The sequence below is a fragment of the Microtus pennsylvanicus genome, chromosome 21 (genome assembly GCF_037038515.1).
Source record: "Microtus pennsylvanicus isolate mMicPen1 chromosome 21, mMicPen1.hap1, whole genome shotgun sequence".
Taxonomy (NCBI): Eukaryota; Metazoa; Chordata; class Mammalia; order Rodentia; family Cricetidae; genus Microtus; species Microtus pennsylvanicus.
In genome coordinates this window covers 23,146,506-23,166,859 of record NC_134599.1, presented here as the reverse complement: position 1 = coordinate 23,166,859, position 20,354 = coordinate 23,146,506, and the positions used below count along the sequence as shown (strand labels likewise).

Below are 20,354 nucleotides of genomic sequence, written 5' to 3'. Positions count from 1 at the left end.
ATTTCAAAAATAACAAGAATAATAAAAAGTATAACTTCAAATATATCACTAAATATGAGAAGTAAAAAAATAATCTATACATTCATTGACTTATGGGCATAACCAGGCAACACTAAAGAGCACGTTTCCTAAAAAAATATGAATATGAAGAAAAGCACAGAATGATCAACAAGGAAATGTTTCAAGTGCTCCAGCAAAGTGGGTGTCAGAAGGTACTACTGGGATGCACACGGGGGCTTCCAATGCAGTATGCCCAGGCTTGTTGAAATCAGATGGGAGTTTAACTCAGTGGTAGAGTATGTATCTACCATGCTGAGCCATGGGTTCAATTCCCAGTACAATTGAAATAGAAAAGAGGATACAATTGTTCGTAGAACTCAACGGCAAATAGAGAAGGCTACAAGTCCAAAAGAAAAGAGCTGAGAGGACCTCACTGGCCCCACCACATATAACCACCAAATCAATACAGGGATCAAGATCTAGGGAAAGCCATCAGAAGCTCTGTTCTATGACAATGATCATGTGTACTCTATTAACTAGGTGCTGAGTGCAATGGAGACATGTTCCTTGTGGGTATGCATGCAAATGTGCATGCATGTGATGTACATGTGTTACAATGTGCAATATGTATGAATGAGATCAATGCAAATGCCATAGCATATATGTGGGGGTCAGAAGATCAATGAACATTCTCTCAGTAGTTTGTGCAAACTACAAAGTCATCTATTTCCTACTTACTGTTAACTCCAATTTACAAACACCTGTTTGAAAAGAATCACATTTAGAAAAAAAGAAACTGTATATGACATTTCCAAGAAGCATACCTCACTAAACTGTTCAAACAGAACAGGTGGTAAGAAATCCTGAGTGTGCAAGTCCACAAGAGGCCCAGTCCAGTTACTCTGAACAAAAAGCTGCAGGCTGCTCACACCAAGTAGGAATACCAGCTGCTGTCTAAAAACAAGAATGGTAAATGTCTTAGTTAGGGATTCTACGCTGTGATTTAAAAAAAAAAAAAAAAGTGCCCTAACCAAAAGCAAGTTGGGGAGGGAAGGGCTGGTTTCAGCTTACTCCTCAGGTCACACCCCATCAGTGAGATCAATCAAGAGGAACTTAAGTCAGGAACACGAAGGTAGGAACTAAAGCAGAGGCTGTGGAGGAATGCTGCTTACTTGCCTGCTCTCCATGGCTTTCCTCAGCCTGCTTTCTATACCATTCAGGGCTGTCCACCCAGGGGTGGCCATGGTGACCTGCGCCCTTCTATTTCAATCATTAATCAAGAAAATGCCCTACAGACTTGCTTAGGCCAATCTTATGGAGGCGTTTTCTCAATTAAGAGTCCCTGTTCTCAGATATATCTAGGTTTGTGTCAAGTTGACAGAAACTAACCAGCAAAGAAAATGAACAAATATCAACTACTAACACCATACACTTGCATGTATGTTACTGAATTTCCATTTAATTAAGAAAAAAAAAACTAGGCCAAGTGGTGGTGGTGCACAGCTTTAATCCCAGCACTCAGGAGGCAGACAGGCAGATCTCTCTGAGTTTGAAACCAGCCTAGTCTACAGAGTAATTTCTAGGGCAGTAGGAGCTACACAGCTAAACCCTGTCTGGAAAAAAAACAAACAAAGAAAAAAAGAAACCATCAAGTAATAGTTGAAACTACCCTAATATAGTACAATTTATATCTGTAATATCTAATAAATCCATTAGCCAGCCACATGCAGTTTTAAACTGAATTTAACCTAGGGCTGTAGAGATGGCACAGCAGTTGAGCACACTGGTTATGTTTCCAGCATACACAAGGCTGCTAACAACTGTCTGTAACTCCATTTCCAGGGGATCTGCCGCCCTCTTCTGACCTCCACATGCACTGCATGCACATGGTGTGCTTTGGTATGGGCAAAATACCCAGACATATAAAATAAAAACAGATAAATCTTTTTTAAAATTTAACATAAATGCAAATCTAATTTAACTTAAATGTAAACTGTATTCTCTAGGCACAAACTCCATATTTCAAGCACTCAATGGCTCAGAATGAAAAGTGGCTACCATACTGACCACATGAGACACAGAATATGCCCATCATCAAAATATTCTCCTGGAGAGTGTGTCCTAAAACAGGTCAAACAAAGTGCATCTTTTAAACTACAATTCTGGTCCGCCTGTGAACAGTGCATTTGTGTGTATGCAAGTGGAGCTGGGGAAGGAAGAGGAGAGATGTGAATGGGTACCACAAGGTTAACTTTACTATAGTACAAACACGTCAGCCAGCAAATAAGAATCAAGACCAAAGCCAGGCCTCGTACTGAAGCCTGCAATCCCAGCTACTCAGGAGGCTGACACAAGAGGATCATAAGTTCAAAGACACTCTGGACAGCTTAGTAAGACCCTGCCTCAAAATAAAAAATATAAAAAAAGAGTTAGAGATACGATTCAATGTTAGAATGTGTACCCAGTAAGTGAGAAGCCCTAAACTCAATCCCAAGTGACAAAAGAGGAGGAGGAGGAAGAGGAGGAGGGGGAGGGGAGGGGAAGGAAGAGGGGGAAAAAAAAGACTCAAAAATGACCTGGGCATGGCGGTATATACCTTCAATCCCCAAATTTGGGGAGCTAAGGCAAAAGGATTATGTGTTTGAGGCCAATCTGGAGGTTACTGCAAGCCCTGAACAAATGTGTAATACAAGACATAGTCACAAACAACAACAATAAGAAAATCAAGAGTGACAATATTGAAAATTAGAAAAAATGAAACAGAATTGTATTAGCTTGAAAAATAAATACTAGCTGAAGACGGTGGCGGACGCCTTTAATCCCAGCACTCGGAAGGCGGATCTCTGTGAGTTCAAGGCCAGCCTGGTCTACAAGAGGTAGTTCCAGGACGGGCTCTAAAAACTACAGCAAAACCCTGTATCAAAAAAAAAAAAAAGAAAAAGAAAGAAAAAGAAAAGAAAAATAAATAGTAACGCTCATCAGTGAACTATTTATGAATATATGTTGTCTTATTTATCTTCACAACCTAACAAGGTAATTGGTTTATTCCTCAAACGACTGTATGAAATTATTCTGTAAACAACAGGGCAGAATGAAACTGTATGACTTTTGGAGCTGGTTAAAAATTCTGGACAGATGTCATGGATGGATGAGAAGAGGAAGCATGCTAACAAACACGGGACAGTAAAAGAGCAGCCTCTAGAAGGTTTAGATTTAACCAGTGTGCAGGCATCCTAACTGAAGAAAGGTAAACTGAGGGTTCCACGATTAACACATGCAGTTCTCTAACCTCTTCAGAGATAACAATCTGAAACAGAATAAATGACAATGCCAGCATCTCTCAGTAACCTGGAAACAGCAGGACTCAAGTTATGCCTACACATTAAAGAAAATGAGCCACCCCCTTTAAAGCATGCGCCTCTTTCATCTTGGCCATTCGGAGGCAGAGAAGCAGGTGGATCTCTGTGAGTTTGAGGCCAGCCTGGTCTACAAGGTGAGTTCTAGGACAAGGCTACATAGTGAAACAAAAAACAAGAAGAAACATAAAAAGGAAACAAGCTGATAGCTAAGACTTATCAAACCTAAGCTTTGGGAATTTTTGCAGTGACTACCAAGCATGTGTTATTCTCATATACAAAACTCATTTTGATCCTACATCACTGTCATTTTTCATTCTGGAAGATCTTCTGAGCTAGAGACCTTACATTACATTACTTGGCATATCCTGAGTCCAGGTCTACCAATTGCTAAATAGCAGGGCTTATGGTGGTGCCAAGGTGCCATAAAAGTATTCAAAATTTGGGGGGGCTAGAGAGATGGCTCAGAGGTTAAGAACACTGGCTGTTCTTCCAGAGATCCTGAGTTCAATTCCCAGTAACCACATGATAGCTCACAACCATCTATTATAAGACCTGAAGCCCTCTTCTGTCATGCAGGCAAAACATTGTATACATAATAAATAAAATCTTTAAAAAAATAAAAAATAGGAATTAATTAATTAAAAGTTAATTTACTTACTTGATGCATATGAGTGATTTGCCTGGGTGTATATATGTGTACTACATGTGTGCTTGGTGCACATGGGTGTCAGAAGAAGGTGTTGGATCCCCTGGAATTGGAGTTGTACAGTTGTGAGCCACCAAGTGGCTGCTGGGAATTGAACCCGGGTCTTCTAAACCTGCTCTTTATCACTGAACCATCTCTCCAGCCCCCTGCAAGTGTGTTTCTCTGAGAAAATTTCAAATACAATTCTACCTTTCAATTTCCTCCAAATCCGTCGAGCAATCCAAGAAATTTACTATCTGTTTCTCCAGGTAGCTGTCAATCTTTTCTTCAGCCACCGTTGTTGAATTTAAAATATTTTGGGTCACCGAATGTAAGAACATGCCCTCATAGCTCCCTTCTAACAGCAAGTCCAAGAAAACGCCAACATCTGTAATAGAAGAAAATCGGTCCGGTAAACCAACAGAATTTAAGTGTAAATGATAATATATTACATAAAGTTTCCTTTGCTGAAGTCCCACGTTCAATATTCCCCACAGGAGGCCAATCCAAACACACCGGTTCTCTCATGATTCCCTACTTCATACTTGCCTCAACATTTTACAACCGCAATTTTTTTTTCTGATGAATTCTCTTTACCTGTCAGTCCTAAATTACACATCAGAACTTTCCCAGATCACCAGATCTCAGATCATCAAACAAAAATTCCTCCCTCCTGACACCCCCTCTGTATCCAGGGCTGCCACCCCTTGCCCTCCCAGCTCTGGCGCGAACCTAACTCCCCGAGGGGGCCGCTCTCCCACCTGAGCCACAGATGCCCGCCTGCTTCCAGGACAGCCTCTCCGCCTCCGTGGAGAAGCCTCTCAGAAGCGCCAGCTCCGGCGTCCACATCCCTCCCGGCATCACTATACCCAAAACGGGGTTCCGCGAAGGTCCCACAGGGCAGGAGGAAGCGAAAGGAGAAAGGACCAGCGTCGCCGACGTCTAGTGGCCACAGGTACCGTGAAGACATCCGCAGGACTAGCGTCCCATGTGAGAATACAGGTACGTGGGGGCAGCCATGATAGCAGCGCGGGGCATACTGGGAAAACATACCCACGCTCCTAGGCGACCAACCGGAGACTCAGTTGTGAGCATGCGCAGAGGATATAATCGCAGCTGGCGGCGGGGGCCTTGGAAATGGGTGGAAGTGCTTCGTCGGCCTTGGTCCTAGTGACTGGGGGCGTTTCTAGGTGGGGAGATAGAGGTTAAAAGCAAATTCTGCGTGCAAACACTCAACTATCTGAGGCAAAACCAAGTCCTTGGAGGTTAATACAACAAAACCTTCCTTCCAAAAAGAATGGGCTGGGGTAAAAGGGTGGTTCCTCATCAAACCCAGCTTCATAACTTTTGTTTTGTTTTTTGTTTTTTTTGTTTTTTTGGTTTTTCGAAACAGGGTTTCTCTGTGGTTTTGGAGCCTATCCTGGAACTAGCTCTGTAGACCAGGCTGGTCTCGAACTCACAGAGATCCGCCTGCCTCTGCCTCCCGAGTGCTGGGATTAAAGGCGTGTGCCACCATCGCCCGGCCCCAGCTTCATAACTTTTAACCATAGGTAATCTCATGAATTCTGAACTCCAGAGTTCAGCCCCTAGTCTAGGGTCTGACAAAAATTTGTCCATTATGTTTATCCGCCTCCGTTAGGAAGTCGGGGACTTTCTTCAGTAGCACTGCTGAGAACAGTTTCTTATTCACTGGTATGACTAAAAGTTCTTTAAGGTCTTCTGTCCTCCTCCAATTTAAGACAATCGTGCAGGCGCTGGTTACTCCCCACTGTTTTATTTGGGAATGGGGGTGTGGGGTACCATGTTGACTCCTCGGTGGATATATGCTTCTTCGCTGTTAATTCAACTCTAAATGGTCGCTCATCGTAATCAGCCAGCCATCTTCATCACGACATCTGTTGATGAGCCCTGGATGTGGAGTACTTCACTGACTTCAGTCACCTCCCATGACCGGAGAGTGGAGCTCATTGGCAGCCTTCACCCTCTCAAAGCTCCAACCTCAACTCTTTTTTTTTTTTTTTTGGTCCCACTTTGAGGCAGACTACAGTAAACATCTCACAGAGTTTCCTGTGCAGAATCGCTGACTCCCAAGGTTCCAATACCATTCTTCTTTGCTATGAATTCATGTTTTGGGGATTTACGCACTGACAGCACAGCGGGTTCAGTGAGCCTCACTCCAGCAGCCGACAAGGTTGCAATGAGCAGGAAGCCAGGGAGCCTCCACACTGTGATGACTCTTTTCCAAGTCCATCCTCTTTTGCAGCAGCACTACCTAGAGAAAGAGAAAGCTCTGGGAGCAAGGACTAGGACCAGGCATGGCCCCTGCAGCCTGACACCTGAAGTGGGAAGTGCTATTCCAGACCCAGGAGGCATCTCAGGCTAGCAGTTCCCCAACAGGAAAAGCTGGGCTGTGGGGGCTCACACCTTTAGTCTCAGCACTTGGGAGGCAGAGGTAGGTGAATCTCTTTCAAGGACACCATGGTCTATAAGAACTAGAAATAAGCACTTGGGCAGCACGAGGGGGGTGTTGTCAGGAGAAAGCCAGTGCTTCTTTTTAATTAGCGGGTTCTAATTTTTTTTTTTACTGATAAGTAATTCTTACCTCATCCCTCTTCTCAGAACCCATAGTTCCCTTACACTGCTGAATGAAACAGGCAAGCATAGGTGACAGTTTAGCAACCTGGAACGCCACTTGGTATGGGCTACGCACACACCCCTCTGCTAAAAATAAACTTGATATCCTGAGACATTTACCCACTCATGCAAGTACACTCTCCTCTCCAGATAATGCACCTACCCTGCACTGAGCTGCATGCACACCCTCTGTGAGCAACAGAATAAGTTTCTGCTCCCCATAACAATCATCAGACATAGACAGATTCTATTCAAAAGTATTCTCAGTATCTTAGTACTATGCCTGAACTAGTTTAGGGTTCAAGCACAATAAAGTAAACGTTGAGGGCTGGAGAGATGGCTCAGAGGTTAAGAGCATTGCCTGCTCTTCCAAAGGTCCTGAGTTCAATTCCCAGCAACTACATGGTGGCTCACAACCATCTGTAATAGAGTCTGGTATCCTCTTCTGGCCTGAAGGCATACACACAGACAGAATATTGTATACATAATAAATAAATAAATATAAAAAAATAAATAAAGTAAACGTTGTCTTCAAAGTGAACTTATAGGGAAATCCCCTATTGGCCATCTTATGCATATTCATAATTGGGCTTGAATATGATTAAAATCAAATAATATGGATGGGCCATGCACACTAGAGGAATGGTTATATAACAATCTGTCGATCAGAGTAGAGACCCACACAAACAATCACCCTTAGTATCCAATTCTTCCTCTCTTCTTCCTCTTGAACCCAATAAAAGAAGTTCCAAAGAGTAACTGGAGCCTTTAAGGACCTTCATTCCCGTGGCTCATTGTCAATCATGACAGTATATCTGTCCCTTTCTGATCTGTCCCATGAGTTTGCCTTGAATAAAGTTTTTCTCTGCAAATCTAAGTAAGCCCTTATTTCAGTCTGTTGAATAAGAGACCAAGAACTTGGAAACACCTGGCCCAGACTGCAGCCACCACTAACAAAGCCAGGGTTACAAATGTATTGCAGCATTCCTAACTCCCGTCATGTTCCTTAATAAAGCTTGCATTTAAGACTGGCATGGTGGCACACACCTTTAGGCCTAGCACATGGGAGGCAGAGGCAGGTAGATTTCTGTGAGTTCAAAGTTTGCCTGGTCATCATAGTGAGTTCCAAGACAACCAGAACTATGAAGAGAGAGTCAAAAATTGAAAACAAAAGAAGGAAAATAATAATAAAATAATCATTTTTTAAAAGTTTGCAAGCTGGATATGATGCTACCTTTCCATAATGTCAGCACATGGGAAGTGGAAGCAAGAACAGCAGGCATTCAAGCCTGGACTACATAATGAATGAGGCCAGCCTGTGCTACATGGGGTCCTGACCAAAAAAAAAATGTTTGCAATTATCTGTGGCAGTGCTTTCAAAGCCCCAAACTGAAAACAATCCAAATGTCCCCCCATGGCTGAATAACTGTGATAGACCCATCCAATGGAATAGTGAAATGTTGTTCAGTCATGTTTCGAAGCATCAGACCTGTTGCAGAGGACAACTTCCAGGAGGCAGTGCTCTCCTCCCACCGTGTGGGTCCCAGACACTGAACTCGGGGGTTTACAGTCTCGTCAGCAGGCACCTTTACCCACTGACCTATCTTTCTGGTCCTTGATGATACTTTATAAAAAAAATTATCTATGTAAATACATATGTGTCTGTGTGAGTATCTGCCAAGTGCATCCTGGTGCTAATCACAACCAAAGGGGGTGTTGTTTCTCCTGGAGTCACAGGCTGTGAGCTGCCCTGTGTAGGAACTGAATTCAAGTCCTCTGGAAATGCTTTTGACCACTGGACCATCTATGCCTACACCTTGATAATGTGTTTTCAGCTGGTTCAAAAATAGCACATCTTAAAAGTGGGAGATAGGGGCATTAAACTGGACACCACATCTCTTACCTTAATGTCACATTAATGTTGGACTGCATAAATGACCAGATAGCTTATCAACTGGGTATGAAAATAATGTGGATGGAAATTTCTGTCCCGCCTGGTCTCGCAGCTGTTCAGTGCCAAATAAACACAAAGAGGCTTATATTAATTATAAACAGTTTGGCCTATTAGATCAAGTTTATTATTAACTAGTTCTTTTCTTTTCTTTTTTTTGGGGGGGGGGGTTTTCGAGACAGGGTTTCTGTGGCTTTGGAGCCTGTCCTGGAACTAGCTCTGTAGACCAGGCTGGCCTTGAACTCCCAGAGATCCGCCTACCTCTGCCTGGGATTAAAGGCGTGCGCCACCATCGCCCGGCCTATTAACTAGTTCTAACAACTTAAATTAACCCTTATTTCTTATCATCTATGTTTGGACATGTGACTTGTACCTTTTCTCAGTAAGGCATTCTCATCTTGCTTCCTCTGCATCTGGCTGATGACTGTATCTGCCTTTCCCCTTCCCAGAATTCTTCTAGTCTGGTTGCCCCACCTATACTTCCTGCCTGGCCACTGGCCCATCAGCATCTTTTTTTTTTTTTCTCATTAAACTTGTTTTAATGGGTCTCAAAATTCTGTGACAGATTTTTGGTCAAGTTGTTTCCATTAAAAAGTACTGATTTTGAAAACTAATAACTTAAAACTGCCACACACAAAAAAAATGGTCCACAAAACATTCTCCTTTCCTTCTGAAGGTTTTACGATGCATTGTTATCATTAACCAGTCTTTTACTATTAAACTTAAATGGCCAATTGAGACAAACAGTTCTGAAACCGTTCTTCCACCACTGATTAAGACTGGGGTGGCAGGTGTTAGGGATAATATTCATTTAGCCTTCTGAGCTTTCTGGGCAGACTTGGTGACCTTGCCAGCTCCAGCAGCCTTCTTGTCCACAGCTTTGATGACACCCACAGCAACTGTCTGCCTCATGTCACGAACAGCAAAACGACCCAGTGGAGGATAGTCAGAGAAGCTCTCGACATACATGGGCTTGCCGGGAACCATATCAACAATGGCTGCATCACCAGACTTCAAGAATTTCGGGCCATCTTCCAGCTTCTTGCCAGAACGACGATCAATCTTTTCTTTAAGCTCAGCAAACTTGCATGCTATGTGAGCTGTGTGACAATCTAGTACAGGAGCATAGCCAGCACTAATTTGGCCTGGGTGGTTCAGGATAATCACCTGAGCAGTGAAGCCAGCAGCTTCCATTGGTGGGTCATTTTTGCTGTCACCAGCAACGTTGCCACGTCTAACATCTTTGACAGACACGTTCTTCACATTGAAGCCCACGTTGTCCCCAGGAAGAGCTTCACTCAAAGCTTCATGGTGCATTTCAACAGACTTTACTTCTGTTGTCACATTGACTGGAGCAAAGGTCACCACCATGCCAGGTTTTAAAACACCAGTCTCCACTCGGCCCACAGGGACAGTCCCAATACCACCAATTTTATAGACATCCTGGAGGGGCAGTTGCAGAGGCTTGTCAGTTGGACAAGTTGGTGGCAGGATACAATCCAAAGCTTCCAACAGGGTGGTTCCACTGGAACTACCATCTTTGCGAGTGACTTTCCATCCCTTGAACCAAGGCATATTAGCACTTGGCTCCAGCATGTTGTCACCATTCCAACCAGAAATTGGCACAAATGCTACTGTGTCAGGGTTGTAGCCAATTTTCTTAATGTAGGTGCTGACTTCCTTAACAATTTCCTCCTATCTCTTCTGGCTGTAGGGTGGCTCGGTGGAATCCATTTTGTTGACACCAACAATTAGCTGTTTCACACCCAGGGTGTAAGCCAGAAGTGCATGCTCACGGGTCTGCCCATTCTTGGAAATACCAGCTTCGAATTCACCAACACCAGCAGCAACAATCAGGACAGCACAGTCAGCCTGTGATGTGCCTGTAATCATGTTTTTGATGAAGTCTCTGTGTCCTGGGGCATCAATGATAGTAACATAGTACTTGCTGGTTTCAAACTTCCACAGGGAGATGTCAATAGTGATACCACGCTCACGCTCAGCTTTCAGTTTGTCCAAGACCCAGGCATACTTGAAGGAGCCTTTTCCCATCTCGGCAGCCTCCTTCTCAAACTTCTCGATGGTTCGTTTGTCGATTCCACCACACTTGTAGATCAGGTGGCCGGTTGTAGTGGACTTGCCAGAATCGACGTGTCCAATGACGACGATGTTGATGTGAGTCTTTTCCTTTCCCATTTTGGCTTTGAATTAGCGGTGGTTTTCACAACACCTGCGTTCTGACGGCAAACCCGTTGCGAAAAAAAAGCCCATCAGCATCTTATACGAGTGACAAATCTTTACAGTGTACAAGAGCATTATCCCACAGCAAAATAAAGTAATGATGGTTGTACCATAACCTCACGTTCTCATTGTGAAGGAATCAACGCTTCTCTAAATCCCGCCTTCCACAGGTACTCATTTCTACTCTCTACAATTGCATTCCCTCAGCAATACACTAATACAATTGGAGGGAGATTATATAACAAAAAATTTTAAATCTTTTTGCCTTTTTGGTGTATTGAGAATTGAACCTGGAGCCTTCCACATGCTAGGCAAGTGCTCTACCACTGAGCTATATAATCTGCAAATAATAGGGCTCAGAGTCTGGCTTAGTAATAGAGCGCATGCTCTGTATTAGCAAAGTTCTGGATTTAATCTCCAGAACCACCCCTCACAAAGCATCTTAAAAAGCCCTTGTGGTGTGGCAGAAAAGGGAATTTAATTACTGAGCATTTAACTCTCTGTCACATCGTTGAGCAAAAACATTCCCGCAGCTGCACCAGGTCTGACCATCCCTCCTGTGTTGTTCCCAAAGTGCTTCTCCTAGGTGAACATAACAGTCTTAATGCCAGCCCCAAGGCAAAACGAACTGTTATGTAGGACCATTAGGCCGTTCCAAGACTATGACAGCACAATGGCCCATATCCCCTTACGAAGATTACAAACCCTGTAACCATTTCCAGTGAAAAGGCTCGAAGGAAAATGTCCCTATGATACAAGCTTAATAACCAGAGTGGTCATCAAAAAAGTATTCCTTCACATTGGCTGATGAAGTGAATAGGATAGACTAACCCTGGGGACATTCAGAAAGTTTAAGTTTCCTAACACAAGGATTTATGGGTAACAGACTAATGAGTAGCATATGGATAATAAATACCCTTCATTCTCCTTTGGGCCAAAGGAAGGGGTCTGGGACATTGCTAACATTTCATGCTGTGTCTAAATTTATACCACAGAGAAAACTGGCTGTGGAAAGTAGACACAGGGAGTCACCACATCTTGTTTTCTTGATTAAACCTAGATGTTTGCAATGTGTCTTCTTCCTGGTCCCTGGAGATTCTTCGCAATATCGTTGTTTGTTTCACATCCATTTGATGTCTGCTGTCCAGAAGCCTCAGTCCTTCCACACAACAATTGTCCTGATAGATGACTCCAGAAATGACTGGAGACAAAATTAGATTAATTGTGCTGCTCAACAGTACAACAAAACCAGCTATCATAGGCAAATGCATTATCTAAGGTAGAATTAACCACGTTTATAAAACCCCATTGTTAAAGCTTTTAATCAATTTTTGGTGATTGATGGTAGGGGGCTGAAGAGATGGTTCAACAGTTAAGAACACACCGCTCCTGCAAAGGACCTGAGTTCTGTTCCCAGCACCCACATATGAGGTCACTCATAACTACCTATAGCTCCAGTTCCAGGGCACTGACACTGTCTCCCAGCCCCTGAGGGCTCCTACACTTATGTGTTGCACATATACATATTTAGGTGCACACACATACACATGCTTAAATTGCAAAAACAAAATCCTGTCTTGTTGGTTGTGAGCCTTAGCATTTAATGGTTAAGCCGCCTCTCCGGCACAAAGGGAAAAATCTTAGAAACCAAAATAAACATTCAGAGCAACTTAAAAAACCCACTTCTCTATAACACATTGACAGGTAGCCATCAAAACAAGTTTTAGAGCTGTGAGTAACTGCCAAAAATGAACATGTTTTTTGAAGTGCATTTTTTTAAAATCTGGGACAGACTCCCTTAGCTACACGTGGCCCTGAATGCCAGCCAATCAACAATAGCCTCACCCAAGGAAAGTCCTATTACAGATGAAGTTAAATGCTTATGCCTCTAAATCTACCAATACTTGAACTCCAAACCTTATGTGTGATTAACAGTATGTTGTTCAGGGAGAGATTGCACAGACCCGCATAATTTTCCTTTCCTACAGTTAGCAATAAATTCAGTTCTTCTTTTAGTTACTAAATAGGGGTCTTGTCATCCTTAGACAATATATCACTGAGTATCGGGCTGGGCAGTGTGATGAAGTGCTCTGCAATACATCAGTGTTTTCTGCTCGTGCTGTGGGAGGAGGGATTTGATATACTCAGGAGGCCTCACAAAGAGGGCTGGGGTCTGTGCAAGATTTTCACCAGAGTGTTTCCAGGCTGTGTGCCTGTTTCCAGCCCAAAAGGGAATGTTTCCATTTCCATGGCTGTGAATAGCAAACACGAACAGAAGAGGGAATTGTTGTTTGAAAGTGTACCAAACAACTTCAACACAAAAGGTAAGAGAAAAACCCAAGTAATAAAATCCAGCTGTGGCTGATCTTGCTCCAAAAATACAAGTCTTCGTAGGGTGTTCCCATCTGATACGCTGTTTAATGCCATATATAATCCTGAAGCCTTATTCTAGAGGCAAAGCAAAGTACAGTTTCCTGGTAGATAAGCAAATAAATGACAGAACTGGAAACCAAACTTGTCAGTGAGATAACAAGTCGTGGGTGTTGGTATTCCTCAAATCTCAGAAATCATTACAAGTTGGGGATTGCTCCAAGCCCTGGAATTCAAGACCACATGGACAATATAGTTGAATAAGTCAGGGGAAGGAAATCATGAGGTCCCACGTTCCCTGAGGATCTATAGGCAATGAATGATTGCTGGCGGAGGGAGAAACACGTCTTTGGTGGTGTGGCCACACGTGAGTTACTTATGCTTTTATAATCAACCCCATTACACTTATTGAGACACACACACACTAAAGTTAAGGAAGAAGTTTCATGGTGGTGGTGCACACCTTTAATCCCAGCACTCCAGAGACAGAGGCAGGTGAGGCTCTGAATTCAAGGTCAATCTGATCTACAGAGTGAGTTCCAGGACAGCTAGGGCTACACAAAGAAAGCCGTCTCAGAAACATCAAACAATCAATCAATACAAACAAGAACAAAAAAAAAGAGGAGGAGGAAGAATAGTTGGCAAAAGGAAAAGGATCATCAAGAATGGGAGGGGACCAGAGAGGGAGTGTAACAGGAATGAATATGGCCAAATGCATTATATAAAGCTATGAAATGTCATAATGAAGCTTATTATATATATACATATATATACACATATATAATACATATATACATACACATACATATATATAATATATGTATATATTATATATATGTGTATATATACAAAATAAAAAACATTAAAAGAATAGGAATTGTCTAAGCAACCACTAAAAATATGTTTCTATGCCCTCCCTGCTTTTAAGAAATTTGCATGTTAATGAGTTCCTCAAACATTCATCAACATCCTAGAGTCTGAGAGGAACAGAGTTGCAGAACCCAGTCGTCCTGAACACGTTCCCTCTTTTTCCACACAACCTATTGGGTGTGGACAGATCCACTAGAGGCTCCCGGTGGTGACTGCTCTGAACCTTTGTGTGAAGTGCTCCATCAACATCAAGTTAAGTTAGTTAATGTGGCTCATGTCCAAGTTCACTGGAAGACCGAACTAATGGAGATGCTATCTGTCCAGCTTGTACACAAAGCTAAGCAGGGTTTCAGAGTTGCTCAACAAAACCTTCTACTTTAATTTTTTTTTTATTTCATAGGCCAAGCGGTGGGGGCACACACCTTTAATCACAACACTCACGAGGCAGAGGCAGGCTGATCTCTGTGAGTTTGAGGCCAGCCTGGTCTATGGAGTTCCAGGACAGGCTCCAAAGCTACACAGAGAAACCCTGTCTTGAAAAAAACAAAACATTTTCATAACACTTGTCTACTTTCCATTAAAGAGAAAGCAATCATTTTCTAAAGTCAGTTGAAACATGCTGTAAAGAGCAATTCAGGTCATGTGAACAATACAAAGTTCACATAACTTTCTTATGTAGGACTGAATTGGTTAAGTATTTGACCAAAAGGTACTTTGAAACTTGACTATGGGGGCTGGAGAGATGGCTCAGTGGTTAAGAGCATTGCCTGCTCTTCCAAAGGTCCTGAGTTCAATTCCCGGCAACCACATGGTGCCCTCTTCTGGCCTGCAGACATGCACACAGACAGAATATTGTATACATTATATATATATATATATATATATATATATATATATATATATATATATATATATATATATATATATATATATATATAAAGAAACTTGACTATGGGAGCTGGAGACACAGCTTAGCAGTTGAGAGCACTGATGGATCTTGCAAAGGAAATGGGTTCAGATCCAGCATCCATATGGATTCATGACTGTGTGTAACTCCAGGGGATCTAACACCCTCTTCTGGATTCTGTGAGCATTGCATGCACAAGATACCCAGATATAAATATATACATACAGGGGAAACTTGACGATGCCTGGTCTGGATGAGCAAATTTGTAACTTCAGCCAACTCTGTGCAAATAAGGATAATCAGATATACAGTATCTGTCCATTTAAAGAAGTGCTTTTTTGGTTGTTTGTTTCTCTGTGTAGCCCCAAATGTTTTGGAACTCAGCATATAGACCAGGCTGGCCTTGAATTTAGAGATTCACCTGCCTCTGCCTCCGGAGTGCTGGGATTAAAGGTGCGCACCACCACTTCCCAGAAAGAAGTGTATCTTTAAGGATGGTTTGCAGAGTCAGAAAAAAGTCAGAAAGTTTCCTCTGCTCTCAAGAAAAGTTACTGTGAGCAAGATGTTAAGGCTTGATATGTTGTATGTCCCCCGCTACCACCATAGAAACTTAAAATTCATTATTGGAAGGGTTCCAACTATGTTTAGTGTTTAATTAGGGGCAAGAGAGACAAAGCATGCTTTTCTTCCCTCGGGCTGTTTCTAAACACAGATGGTGCAAAGATACTGGAGCTGCTGGGATTGGCCAACAAGTAAATTCATGAACGCCTTGATGTCAAACAGTTCCTGTTTTCCTAGTACCCAAGATCTGCTTACCCATTCTTAGCTTTCCCAAACTCCTACAGTGTCTCGATTTTAATGCCGTGTTGCTGTGATAAAAACAGACTGACAAAGGTAGCCTAAGGGAAAAAGGGTTTGTTTGGTGACTTGAAGCACACAACGTCTATAGCAGAGAGCAGTGAATCACATGAAAACCTGATGTTGCTAAGTGGGCTTTGGGGACAATGCCACCCACAATAGGTGGGTCTTTTCATCTCTATTAACATAATCAAGAATCAAGATAACCCTTGCAGACGTGAATGTGGGCCAACCAGATTTAAACAATCCCTAGTGGAGCCTCCCCTCCTGGGAACTCCAGAGTGTGTCAAATTGACAATTAAAAATGATCATCAGTATGGTTTTACTAATTCAGAATTAAGGAAAGCTTTGTTGGAATGGAAAATTTCAGCTGCTGCAATAGAGGTAGAATAAACACAGCTGAGGGGGATTTCAGTGCGCATGCAGACATGAGCATGTGGTTCATCCTAGCTGCCCAAAAGGAGTGAGTGTGAGGGGAGCGCGCCAATGGAATCAAGGGGGGGACTCTGGAGGTACAGATCAACAGCCTATTCCCTGTCTCCCTTTCTTCCTGGGAGCTGACACACTGTCATGAGATCAAGTGGCCATGATCAATTTCAAGGAGCAAGCACAGGGTCCAGGACACAGATGCCAAGAACTGGTAACAGTTACCAGTTGGGTGTTAGAGGTTTCTTTGGGACCAAAAAGCCCATGGCTTCCCACCATAGACATAAATAAGATTTTCTAGAGCTGTGATTTCTCCTCACTGTGGAAAGCACGCGTGGGAACTGTCTCCCTGCCTCACAGCCCGAGGTAACCTTTCTGGCTTAGAGCCTCAGCTAGCTTTTAGAGTCTGAGAACTTGCTGCTAAGTGGAAGATTCTTTTTTTTTTTGCATTTTTGAAAGCGTTTATTAAACATATACACAATGGATACATTTTGATTTCACATCTACTGGGCTAGAGGATGAATCAAGACTGTTCATTAGAAAGCAGAGGAAAAGGAATGAAAGGGATTAGTGTTCGTCCCTCGCGCACCAAAACTTCCTTCCTGTTCTCCGTTTGTGGCACTTCTTGCTGTGTAGACTAAGCTGTCCCCAGTCTCAGAATTCTCCCATCTCAACATTTTTGGGTTCTGAGACTAGAGGTGGGTACCATCATGATTGTTCAAAAGTTTCTTACTCACAGGTCATGCATAAAACTGTGGAAATGGGTAAGGTGTGGTGGTGCCTTATCCCAGTACTGGGGAGACAGAGGAAGGTGGATCTCTGAGTTCGCGGCCAGCCTGGTCTACAGGGTAAGCTCCAGTACAGCCAGAGTTGCACAGGGAAACCCTGTCTTGAAAAAACAAAAACAACAACAACAAAAAAAAAAAACCTGTGAAGATGGATGATTCCCTTTTAACTCTCAGAGAAAAATAAAATAAAACTCCTCCCCTTTAGTTTTACTCATCTTAGCTCCTTATTGGGGTTGAGCTGTGTCCTCACAAAATGTCTTGTTGAAGCCCTATCACTGAGTGTCCTATAGATTTAAATAAGGCCTTTAGTAAGTGAGGTCATGAGATAGGATCCTTCTCCAATAGGAATGAACTTCACACGGAAGGGGATAAAATGTAGGGATCTCCCTCAGTCTCTGCTCCTACCAAAGGCCGATGATAGACACAGCTGGAAGGCAACCGATCACTGAGCGTGAGGAGAATCTGCACCTGAAGATAACCCTGAGTGGAAGATTCTTGAGGACACAGTTGGGAGCTTTTGAATGAGGTAGCCTCCTCACATTTTATCAACTAGTTCACACACTGTAGGACTTTACCAGAATGTCTGATGAAATTATCAGTGGGAATTAAGATCCCCTTTCCTTGGGGAAGATTGGAAGTGGCTAGCTTTGCTAGCTCCTCCTTTGCTAGATCAACGAAGAAAGAGCTTAAGCTAAAGGGAAAACTGCGTCATTTGAGGACTGCAGCTACTGCTTCAAGGGGATAGAAAGGGAGGGGGGTGTGATGAGTCTAGGGTGGGATGAATCCAGCATGTTCTGCTTCTGAAGTTATCTCTAAAATAAAGCAAAACCAACAGGACAAATGCTTGCAGTGTCCAGGCTTAGGAACATTTATTCTTCAAGGGCTAGTTGAAGTAAGGGAAGCTGGAATGGGCACAGGTAGGGTAAAGGAGTAATAACTGAATCTCCTACAAACTGCAAAAGGCTACAGAGACAGCACCCGGCAGCTGGGTTTGTTGGCTTTGTAGATGGCAAGGTGACATGAGGTAGGGTTGAACTAAAGAACACAACCGGTAGAACAGAAGGAGCAAGGCTGAAGATGAAAAAAATCCACAGAACAGAGAGAAGAGGCCAGGAAGATTGGGGGAGCAGTAACCTGGAGACCCCACTGCACAGAGAGCCCAGAAAAGTCTATAGCTGCCATTGTCTTGCTGGATACTCCCATGGAGATGAGAGAAGTGAATGAAACACAGTAGTGACATTGTACACTCTTCCTGCACACCTGAAGTGGGGCCCCCATGAAAGGAACATAGGCAATACTGGAGCCCATGGAGCACTGCACAACCACATTCAGGGGGTAATGCAAGAGGAGTCAGAGAATACATCTTCTGTCCAGGGATGACAGGTGGTGCAGACGGTTTGGGACAGCATCTACAGCTGGGTGCATCCAAAGCATGTAAGCCAAGAAAGCAAGTTGAGTTTCCTTTCCACATGGCCTGGATGTCCCATCTACCCTCTACAGTCTTCCTATTATCCATATAGGGCACGGCAGATGGGGGCTGAGAGAATGGGAGCTTGGAAGTGGTTTGAGTTTGCTTCAGTTCAGCTTCACACAGGCTTACACCAACATCAAAACCAACGCCAGTCAAAAAATACACAAGATTTCTCTGCATTAGGAAATTCATCCAAAACAGTAAGCAATTAAAATCACAAAGGAAAAAACATCAATAATTTCGTAAGATAAAGCTCCCATGACACAATCAAAGCAAATATTAAGGCTGTCTGTGGTGAGTCCACAAGTATTATACAGTAAATGTATAGCTGACAGACCTATTAGACTAATCCACACAAAGTGTATACATCCACATCCACATAGAGAACCCAGCCAGCAGAGCTGCAGGAACACTTACCTTTTGGAAAAGTTACTGTAAAATCTGTAAAAACCTTGTGAAGCCATGATTCTTCCCTTCAAAATGGGTTTCAGTCCCCAAATGCCTCAACAGTGTAACTTCTGTTCTGGCAATGGAATGACCTTCCATGAGGCCTTAGAGCAAAAACATTTACTCTTTGTTCTAACACCCAAATTTACATGAAGTCAATCCCCCACAATTACCTTTGCTAACAGGTCTGGGCATGTGTGAGGCCAGGGTTCAGGGACATTTAGTGGTTTTATCTAATGGTTTGAAATGACAGGTATTCCCCTTCGATGCTGGCCTTTTCTGGGTGGTGTTACCTGTTCTGGAGCACTGCTTTGTCAGGTTCTACCTGCTTTTTTGTGATTCTAAAATGTATATTGATTATTGGGTTTGCCTATGGAAATTTTAATCATGTCTGTAAAAACTAAAAAAAGAAGGGGTGGGATTGCCCTTCTTTTTCTCTCTGCTTCTTCACCCAAAGGAATAAAGAACATGTAGAGGTAATGAACTTAATACATTTACCCTCAGATCTTCAGTTGCCATAGACATCCTGTGCTCTGAGCCCTGAGGGGGTGCTGAGGCTAGTACTCAAGGGCCCCCAATATTGTCTGAACAAGATATATACAGATGTGAAAAGAATGAACACTCCACTACACAAGCAACTCATATGTATTTTACACACACTGAGATGGTAAACCAAAACATGTAAAGGGTATAAGCTTGCAAACGAAAGAAGTGAAATTTCAAAAAGTCAAGTGGTTCATAAACAATGTGGACAAAGGAAGAATAAAACATGTTTGGTAATTAAAATGTCAGATTTCAAGTTTAAAAAATTTTTTGTCCAGGGCCTAGAGAGATAGTTTATCAATTAAGTGTACTTGTTGCTCTTGCAACAATAGAGCCTCAGCACCCATTTCAGATAGCTCACAACTACTTGTAACTACAGTTTCAGGGGATCTGATGTCTTCTTCTGGCTTGATGGCTCATGCATGCATTTGTACCCCTAACATCTAATAAATAAATCTTAAAAAAAAACCTAAAGTATTTGAGAACGTCCAAATTAACCAGGCATTTAATGATAAAATGTGCATGATATAGTTCAAAAGTTTGATGTTATATGTAGAAACAGAAAAATTCTAGATATACAAAAACATTTCACATTTTATGTTTTTCTGTTTTCCCAATTTTCCGTGACCATAATGATAACACTGAAAGCAGATGAATCTGAGGCCCTGCCATGCTCTGATGTCTCTCAGACTGGGAGGAGCATGAGTATACTGTAGCACTGCCCATCCATGGGATGACCTACCAGAGCATTCATTAAGGTTTTTGTGTGTGTATAGGTGTGAGGTGTATGTGGAGACCAGAAGA

General features: G+C 42.7%; 2 protein-coding genes and 1 pseudogene across 4 annotated transcripts in view; all 3 read right to left on the bottom strand.

The window, feature by feature from the left end:
* The window catches only part of Ttc27 (tetratricopeptide repeat domain 27), a 152,482-nt gene extending 147,389 nt beyond the window's left edge, over positions 1-5,093 (bottom strand). For all 3 annotated transcript variants that reach the window (XM_075955329.1, XM_075955328.1, XM_075955330.1), the window contains exons 1-3: positions 4,806-5,093; positions 4,255-4,432; positions 825-954 (exon numbers count right to left, since the gene is read on the bottom strand). In XM_075955329.1, coding sequence (XP_075811444.1) covers positions 825-954; positions 4,255-4,432; positions 4,806-4,905 — 408 coding nt within the window. In that variant the 5' untranslated portion in view covers positions 4,906-5,093. The remainder of the gene's footprint in view (positions 1-824; positions 955-4,254; positions 4,433-4,805) is intronic.
* Positions 5,094-9,286: 4,193 nt separating this feature from the next.
* On the bottom strand, positions 9,287-10,225 carry LOC142839252 (elongation factor 1-alpha 1 pseudogene; annotated as a pseudogene).
* Positions 9,830-10,825, bottom strand: LOC142839253 (elongation factor 1-alpha 1-like). Its single transcript, XM_075955245.1, has one exon. The coding sequence runs from the start codon at positions 10,823-10,825 to the stop codon at positions 10,325-10,327; it is 501 nt and encodes a 166-aa protein (XP_075811360.1). The 3' UTR covers positions 9,830-10,324.
* Positions 10,826-20,354: the final 9,529 nt, after the last annotated feature.